Raw genomic sequence first — 9,812 nt, forward strand, 5'->3', positions numbered from 1 at the left:
GGATTCTTGTATGTGCCCTGATTAGGAACCCATCCCACAACCTTGGCATATCAGGAGGATACTCTAACCCATTGGTCGGCAAACTGCGTCTCTGCAAACTGCGGCTCATGAGCCACATGTGGCTCTTTGGCCCCTTCAGTGTGGCTTTTCCACAAAATACCGGCTCTTCCACAAAATACCGACTTCTGCGCATGGGCCACGAAGTTTCAATCGCACTGTACGCCCGCACGTGGTATTTTGTGGAAGAGCCACACTGAAGGGGCCAAAGAGCCGCATGTGGCTCACGAGCCACGGTTTGCTGACCACGGCTCTAACCAACTGACCTACTCGGCCAGGCAAGAGAGCAAGTTTTAATGTACAAACTCATTTCAAGCTCCTGCTTGTATCATATCTGCTAATATTCCATTGATCAAAACAAATTACATGATTGAGTCTATAGCTCATCCGAGTCCGCGTATTCGCCCTGCTTGAGATCCGGTGTTCCTGGGTTCGCAGCTGGTCCCTGGGTGTTGTGGTTGTACAGTTCATGATTGAGTCTAAGCATCAAGGGCTGGGGCAGTGCACCCAGCTCTGGGTGGGAGGGCACTTGCAAAGTTACATAGCAAAGATGTGAAGATTTGGGGCAATTTTTGCAAATCACCACAAACTCTAATCATTTCTAGGATGCAGAGTGCTGTTATATATTGTTTAAAATAAAAATTGCTCATTCTTGAGAAAAATTTATAACTTAATAAGGAAGCTCATTCTGAAAGGAAATCAACAGATTTGAATGACTGGAATAGAAGAAGAAATCATCAAGACTAAATGTTAGACCTCTGCAATTGTAGGATAACAATAAAATTACATATCCTTTAGTAATATAAATCCAACATATTGTATGTAATTCTCCAAGTTCTTGAATATATATATTCTCAAATAATGAAATAATATGTTACTTTACCTTCTTTTTCATTATTAGCAGAATGACATTATATTTTAAGCTTATAATTTTAATCTCAGTACAGACATGCAAAAACTGGAAACCCTAATAAGAGTTCTGGATGCTTTTCATTTATTTTATTTTTTTTAGAGAGATACATTGATTGATTGCCTCCTGTACATGCTGACTGGGAATCGAACCTACAACCTTCTGGTCTATGGGACCATGGCTCCAAACAACTGAGCCATCTGGCCAGGGCTCTGGATGCTTTTTAAATTTCTTAACAAATAGGTTTTGAGTCACTCACCTGATGATGCAAAACAGGTTGACATTAGCATTGTATAATGTAAAATCAATAAAAATAACTCTAGTCCCTCTTGTGATCCAGTTGTTCTGTTGAAGTTCAATGAACTTGTTTTTGGTTTCAGATTTTGATTTTGATAAAGTAAAAATATATCCCCCATTTCCATAAACACCAACAAATCCCCAGTGCCAAGGGGAGTTGCTATTAGGAGTAGAATACTTCCATCTGTTAGATATAAAAAGAACAGTGGAGAGATGAGAAGGACCTGAATGAGAAGCATTCTAAGAATTTCAGTAAACTTTGGTTCAAAAGTAGTTGTTAAAAAAAATAGTACTAAGTTCGTAAGTATTATAGTAATTTTGAAGCAAAACAATGAGTTAAGAATGAAGTTAAAAGAATATTTAATATGTTTTCATTTTTTTTTGTATAAGAATGAGTCTTTATTGCAGTAGCCAGTGGCCATATAGCCAACCAGACAAGACAATTCTTCACAGCAACGTCCATATACAGACAGGCAGCCAGACACCAGCTGGTAAATACAAATTCTTCCCATAAGGCAGCTGGTTGGGAACTCTGTACCCACAGTTACTATCTGTGCAGCTGCATGCTGCCTCTAGACCCCTAGCTTTACATGGCAATAGTGTGTTTTCATTTTTTTTAATGCTTATTATGAACAAGACACTGGACTACCTATAAGAAAAAATTTTTTTAAATCTATTTTTGCCTCAGGGAGCTTAAAAACTAGAAAATAGTAACTGACTGTTCTTTAACATATTGTCTCTGTTGTTTTATTAGATCTTAAGTCTTTGACTAGAACAAGAATACTAAAGGTTTAGATTCAGAAATATCTGTCTCAGCATGGGGAAAAAAAGGTGCTTCATTGTCTGTCTTCTAAAGGTCATATACCATTTATAAAATACTCAGTACATAGGACCTTTGTCATAATGTAGATATTGTTATATAGGTATGTTAGTTTAATGAAATTACATAAATCAAAGTAAAATGTGTGTAACTAAGTTTCGTTTCCATTTTTTCTTTTAACTTAATTATAATGTATATTAAAAAAATAAAGCAAATAATAAAATTGCATGTAAAACATTAAAAAAAAAATAAAGCCTTGATTCCTCACTTTAGTCATTCTATCTACCCAAAACAGATTGGAACGATTATCCAAAGATGTACTTCTTAAATTGTATTTCTATTAATGATACTATTCTTGTTTATAGGGGGATAAAAATGACACCACTAAGAAAAAAATACTCATATTTAATGAAAATTCCATAAAAAAGATTATCTGCCCATAAAATTTTCACAGGGCCCTAAAAACAATGATACCAGCAGCTTCTGTGCTAAAGGGAGGTAGTGTCAGTGGTTTTGGTTCCATTGGTTTTTAGAGAGAGTGGAAGAGAGAGGGACAGAGAAAACAGGGCCAGGGAGAGGGAGGAGCCTGCAACCAAGGTGTGTGCCCTTGACCAGAATTGAACCCAGGACTCTGGTCCACAGAGTCACTGAGCCAAACCAGCTAGCGGACGCATTTATTTAAATATATATATATAGACAGGAGTCTACACCAGCAGTAGCCTCAGTCATTTTGAAGAACAATGGTCATAACAACTTTGGCAGGCATCATCAGATGCAGTGCCTGTAGAGCATAACTGCCCCTTTTATAATGTTAGCAACAATAGAGACATCATTGAAGTAACTGCAGTGAGAAAGAAGGAAAGTTGCCCAAGACACCTAGGATACTCCTTAGGAATCCCAAGAAGCATTTGGGATGTGTTTGAAGTGAGTCTGGCCAAAGCCAGAAGAGCTCATTGAGTCTTATAAGAGCAAAAATGGACACTTTGCCTTGTGTCCAATGAGTTAGCACTTCATATACCATTTGGTGGACAAAAAAAAATAACAGGTTCAACTCTTTCTTTTTTGTTTTTTAGACATTGCATTGCTGAGTCATCCTTTGATACTATTATTGGAATAAGACCCCTGTTGGTATTATTTGGAAAATACACATATTTTCACAATTGTTTATAGATACAGTGGTAAGCTGCTAGAAAATGTTACATGTAATTTTATGTTACTTGCCGAAACCGGTTTGGCTCACTGGATAGAGCGTCGGCCTGCGGACTGAAAGGTCCCAGGTTCAATTCCGGTCAAGGGCATGTACCTTGGTTGCGGGCACATCCCCAGTGGGGAGTGTGCAGGAGGCAGCTGGTCGATGTTTCTCTCTCATCGATGTTTCTAACTATCTCTCTCCTTTCCTCTCTGTAAAAACTCAATAAAATATATATAAAAAAAAATTTTATGTTACTTACTCAGTATGAACTTTAAGGCCAAAATCAGATATGTCTTCATTTTCAGAAGTGTATCTGGCATAACAATCGCTCATCAGAAACTGAAGGGATGAATAGACCTTGCATGTGTTGTTTCGGACTTTTAGTTGACGGACTCTGGGGACTCCTAAGAGTATGTTCTCATAGTAGATGCGACTGCTGTTCTTTGAATTATACAATTGGCTGTTACTGTACCATGAGTCCCAGTATAGACCTTCCAAAAGGGGTCCTTCCATAAACTTCACATGGAAAAATAAATGTTATGGGAAAAATATTTTCATGTCAACTGAATAAGACTCTACATTCATAATGTTATCCATAAGAATATAAAAATCAGTGATTTTGAGGATGAGTATGAAAATTATTGACCAAGCCAACATTAATATTAATGATAACGATGACCTTGTCTCCTTGATAAGTTCCAAATTCTTAGCATGGCTTTCATTATTTGACCTAATTCATAGTTTGGCCTTTTCTATCTCATCTTCTATCCTATATAATAAAAGGCTAATATGCAAATAGACCGAATGGCTGAATGACCAGTCGCTATGATGCACACTGACCACCAGGGGGCAGATGCTCAACATAGGAGCTGCCCTCTGGTGGTCAGTGCACTCCCACAGGGGGAGCACCACTCAGCCAGAAGCTGGGCTCATGGCTGGTGAGCCAGCAGTCAGACATCCCCCGAGGGCTCCCGGATTGGGAGAGAGCACATGCTGGGCTGAGGTACCTCTCTGAGTGCACGAACTTTGTGCCCCGAGCCTTTAGTATGCCTATAATGTCAAATATAGCCCAATATGTAGAATTACTTATAGAACATATTGCTTAATTCTTCCTAGAATGCCCTTCTGTTACTAATCCTCTAAAACTCAACTGAATAGTCACCTCTTGAAAGCCTTTCCTACCTCTTCCAGCTCCAATGGTTGTGACATGGGATACCTGAAACTACTGTTTTCTTAGTTGTTCTTTCCTCACAATGTAAGCATCTTGCTAAGTGTAATGAAAAAAAACAAATCTGTTTCAATGTTGAAGGAATTATTCTCTTTTGTAATTAAAAACACTATAAAATTATATTTTGTATATATACTTTTTATTATATACTGTACATTACTGTAACACTCACACAATATAGGGTTGTATAGTATACCCACATAACATGTTTCACTTTATGGGCAATTAAAGAGTAATTTTCACTATACACAGTTATAGACTGACTTTGGATCCTACCACATAAGAAGCAAGTTTTCTATTTTCCAAATGCAATAAATAAGATTAATTTTATTTTAAATAAAATAAAATAAAATTTTAATTTTTTGTTAATCCTCACTTGAGGATGTTTTTCCATTGATTTTTAGAGAGAATGGAAGGGAGAGGGAGAGACAGAGAGAGAAACATCAGTGTAAGAGATATACATCAATTGGTTGCCTCCCATACATGTCCCCACCAGGGCTGGAGATCAAGCCTGCAATCCAAGTACATGCCCTTTACTGGGAATTGAACCCAGGACCCTTCAGTCTGTGGGTCGACACTCTATCCACTGAGCCAAACTGGCGAGGACAATATTTATTAATTTATTTTTTTTTTAAATAAGCACACACTGAGAACATAGCTCTTCAATAAACACTCACTGGTTGATTGACTCTAATATAAAGAAATTATATTCATTTTTATTCATTCCTTCACCAAATATGCACTGTATCAAGTGCCTACTACATGTGCCAAAGTTAGCAGGAACAAGTGCCTACTACATGTGCCAAACGTTTATGCAATAACTAAAGCTACTTTATCCACAGTCACATGCTACCTTACCTTCCAAAAATCAGGGATGCTGCAAATAGACTTAAAGTTGGTCCTTTCATCACCAGGCACAGAAGTGTCCAAAAACAGCGATGACATAACTTTGTTTAAGTAATACATATGTGGGTTTACCATCCCAAAAGACACTAAGGAGAAGAATTTTTTGTTTAAATACTTATATTTAAAAACTGAGTTTATCAGGATTAAATATGTACTTATAATTTGTCCCCAATTTTGTTTTAAATTTTAATTTTTGTCTAATTATAAAAGTAAAATAAAAACATATAAACCAGGAAGAAGATTCCTGTACTTCCACTGCTAGAGTTAGATTTGGCATATACTCTCCAGATTTTTATGTACACACACATTTATAAAGAAAATTATTTTTATAAAAATGAGATTGCATTATACATACTATTCTGCAAGTTGGCTTTTTTCTATTACGTATATTGAGAGCAGGCAATATACTCTGGTTGCCGGAAGCCGGTCCATCCTTGCTGCTTGACACAGTCGCTGCAGGAAAGAAACATCTGCACAGCATATGTTTCAAGGGACCTGGCGTATATAGCATACTGTTCTTAATATGTTTGCTCCACTTAGCGCTGTGTGTTTTGACCAAGGTCACCTCTCCGAGAAAGGTTGTTTCCCCAGGTAGGGATTTTTCCCTGAAGTCAGGGAGGGGATGAAACTCCTTAACTAAGTGCCAGGCAGGTAGTTAATCACTTTAACTACAATCATGCTTAAGCTACATAATCTTTACTCCCTGGAATGGAGATAAGAAACACCCTAACCTTTGTAATAGAAATTGACAGGATTAAAATTAACTGGTATAAATACATGTAACAAGACAATAAACACCAGAACTTCTCTGGAGATCCAGACCAGAACTTGGCTGGAGATCCTGGCTAGGCTGCTGATCAACTGAACGCTGTCTCTGTCATTCCTTCTTCGCCGACTCCGTCTACACCTTTGGGAACCCCTGGACCTGCAGGGGTTGGACCCCGGCATCTGATGAGTAGTTAAGACTATGGACTTTGCCCTGGCTGGTTTTGCTCAGTGGATAGAGCATCAGCCTGGAGGCTGAAGGGTCCTGGGTTTGATTCTGGTCAAGGGCCCATGCCTGGGTTGTGGGCTCAATCCCCGGTGGGGGCTGGGGGGGAGGATGCGGGAGGTGGCTGATTAATGATTCTCTCTCATTGATATTTCTATCTCTCTCCCCCTCTCCCTTCCTCTCTGAAATCAATAAAAAAGTATATATATATTTTTTTAAAAAGACTATAGACTTTGACTACAAACGGTTTGAGTCCTATCATAGGAATAGTAGTTCTTTTTTTTTTTAAATATATTTTATTGATTTTTTACAGAGAGGAAGGGAGATAGTTAGAAACATCGATGAGAGAGAAACATCGATCAGCTGCCTCCTGCACATCTCCTACTGGGGACGTGCCCGCAACCCAGGTACATGCCCTTGACCGGAATCGAACCTGGGACCCTTCAGTCCGCAGGCCGACACTCTATCCACTGAGCCAAACCGGTTTTGGCGGGAATAGTATTTCTTATCTCATAGTTTTGTTATGAGAAGTGAGATAATGCATGTGGAACATTTAAAACTATGTTATGGCACTTGGTAATAACTTTAACAAGTATTAACTAGAATTCTTTCTCTTTCTAGGAGTGGGTGGGTGGGTTTTAGAATGGAGTGTAGAATAATTTTTTTTTTCTAGAAGCCCTTTAGTTTTTACAGATCATGTATCTTCAACATCATTCCATTGCACACATGAGCCTATGCCTTTCTTTAATGCTTCATTATTTCACTGGAATGTTAAATCCTCCGTTGATGGAGATTTAAGTTGTTTTCAATTCAGATTATATAAAGGTTTTTGATCCTGAATAATGGGATTATGATCTTTTTACATTTTTCTATTCCCTAAATGTTGTAGTTTTTAAAAACCAGTCTAAGACATCTTAATTTATAAGGTTGGCTGTAGTTGTCTTTTTTTTTTTAAAACATATTTTATTGATTTTGTACAGAGAGGAAGGGAGAGAGATACAAAGTCAGAAACATCGATGAGAGAGAAACATCAACCAGCCGCCTCCCGCACATCTCCCACTGGGGATGTGCCCGCAACCCAGGCACATGCCCCTGACCGGAATCAAACCCGGGACCCTTCAGTCCGCAGGCCGACACTCTATCCACTGAGCCAAACCGGTCTTAGCTGTAGTTGTCTTTTAAATCAAGATCCAAGTCAAACTCACACCTACAAACCTATTAATTAATTGATATATGATTACCAGTGTTTAGTCCAGTGATGGTGAACCTTTTGAGCTCGGCGTGCCAGCATTTTGAAAAACCCTAACTTAACTCTGGTGCCGTGTCACATATAGAAATTTTTTGATATTTGCAACCATAGTAAAACAAAGACTTATATTTTTGATATTTATTTTATATATTTAAATGCCATTTAACAAAGAAAAATCAACCAAAAAACGAGTTCGCGTGCCACCTCTGACATGCGTGTCATAGGTTCGCCATCACTGGTTTAGTCCATACCAAAATGAAGTCAGGCCGGTGAGCTTATATCTACTCTATGTTAGGCACTCTAAAGACAAAATGCTGGTATGGCTCAGTGATTTGAGTGTCAGCCCATGAACCAAGAAGTTACTGGTTCAATTCCTAGTCAGTGCACATATCTGGGTTATGGGGGTAATGCAGGAGATAGCAGATGAGATGTTTCTCCCTTTCTCTCAAATAAGTAAAAATATTATTAAAAATGTTCTTTATAACTGAAGTCAATGACGTTGACCGACATAGGAGGAAAGTAGGTTGAGAAGTTTTCCCAGTCCTCCTTAACAGATCTGTATTGATCCATGTTTTGTGACTCAGCACAAGCATATTTTACTATTAATTGTGCAACAGAACAGGGAAAAGAACAAAGCAGATTAAAATTAACTCCTTTGGCCTCATTTGTAGTTTGACCTATGAAACTGAGCTAATCCTATTCCTATATAATAAAAAGGCTAATATGCAAATCGACTGAATGGCAGAACAACTGGTCACTATGAGGCACACTGACCACCAGCGGGCAGACACTCAATGCAGGAGCTGCCCCCTGGTGGTCAGTGCGCTCCCACAGGGGAAGCATGGCTCAGCCAGAAGCCTGGCTCATGGCTGGTGAGCGCAAGGGTGTTGGCGGGAGCCTCTCCTGCCTCTGTGGCAGCGCTAAGGATGTCCGACTGCCGGCTTAGTTGGACATCCCCTGAGGGCTCCCAGACTGCGAGAGGGTGCAGGCTGGGCTCCGGACCCACCCCCCTCCGCACTATTTTCATGCACCCGGCCTCAGTGTATCTATATGGCTCTAAAAGAAGTCAAGTTAGAATTGCCAACTCAAGGGAATAATTTACATTCAAGACAGAAATACCAACTGAAAGGAATAATTAATTCAACCAATGCTGACTATGAAAGCTTTACATTACATCAGTGATCTCAAGTTTTGTCCCTTAAGAATTGGAAATAGTGTCCGTGTAAATGAATGTAAGGTAATGTCTGAAACGTGCCACTGGTATGTGTGTTTAGTATTCTGAAAGCCTATGGCTTATAAAGTCCACATTTTATTTCTCATCTCCACATAACTTTTGTTCAAGTAGCATTTCATCTACATCTGTGTACTTACATATACATAGGATTATTAAAAAAATAGAGTAGAGTAGTAACTCCTGAAGTGTGGTTCTGCTTTCTACTTCATTTCTGAAATGCAGGTTATGTTTTGGAGCCCCTGTGGGATATAAAACAAAATTTTTCTTACGTTATTATGTAATTCATAATGTATAGAAATAAGAATGATGTAAAACCAGCCGCTTTTAGTGCTATCCTGTGTGAAGGACAGGGTCTGTGGCTTCTATTTTTCTTCTCACTTTTATAAGGGAGGAATAATTTCTAACATTTCCCCTTGGGGCTAAGTGGGCAGGCATTTTGTGACTGTATACTAATGAATTTTATAACATGAAACGGATGTGCAGGAAAAGACCAGTCCTGTTTTAAAAGGAAAAAGGAAAATAGAAAATAACCCCCCCTGGCCCGTCCCTAATCGTTTCCTCCACCAGGCAATACCGTTTCTTGGGAAGCCTGGACGGGAAAAGGACTCGGCCTAGGACTCAGTCAAAGTCACGACTCCCTACTGTCTAGGGACGGTCCTTGGGCAGCAAATGCCAGCGCCCGGCTCCGGGCTCCGCCAGGGGCGAGGGCCTCGTCCCTGCAGGGTTTGTTTTCCAGCCTGTAAAATGGGGACCGCCGTCCCCTCCGCTAAGGGGAGGTCGTGAGGGCTAAAGGTGCTGGAGGTCATCTCTCTCACAGGAACAGATACGAGGTTACAAAATTCCCCCCCTAGAAGCATCCCTCACCGCCTCGGTGCCAACGGGAGGCCACAGGCATGGCGGCCTGGGAGAGACGCCGGCTCAACCTCCC

General features: G+C 39.6%; 1 protein-coding gene across 4 annotated transcripts in view; it reads right to left on the reverse strand.

Annotated features, from left to right (window-relative positions):
• The window catches only part of PKD2L2 (polycystin 2 like 2, transient receptor potential cation channel), a 40,561-nt gene extending 30,782 nt beyond the window's left edge, over positions 1-9,779 (reverse strand). For all 4 annotated transcript variants that reach the window (XM_006772470.1, XM_006772471.2, XM_006772472.2 and 1 more), the window contains exons 1-5: positions 9,749-9,779; positions 9,022-9,123; positions 5,363-5,496; positions 3,536-3,792; positions 1,227-1,448 (exon numbers count right to left, since the gene is read on the reverse strand). In XM_006772470.1, the coding sequence (XP_006772533.1) occupies positions 1,227-1,448; positions 3,536-3,792; positions 5,363-5,496; positions 9,022-9,123; positions 9,749-9,779 (746 nt within the window). The remainder of the gene's footprint in view (positions 1-1,226; positions 1,449-3,535; positions 3,793-5,362; positions 5,497-9,021; positions 9,124-9,748) is intronic.
• Positions 9,780-9,812: the final 33 nt, after the last annotated feature.

This window comes from Myotis davidii, unplaced genomic scaffold, assembly GCF_000327345.1.
Source record: "Myotis davidii unplaced genomic scaffold, ASM32734v1 scaffold545, whole genome shotgun sequence".
Taxonomy (NCBI): domain Eukaryota; kingdom Metazoa; phylum Chordata; class Mammalia; order Chiroptera; family Vespertilionidae; genus Myotis; species Myotis davidii.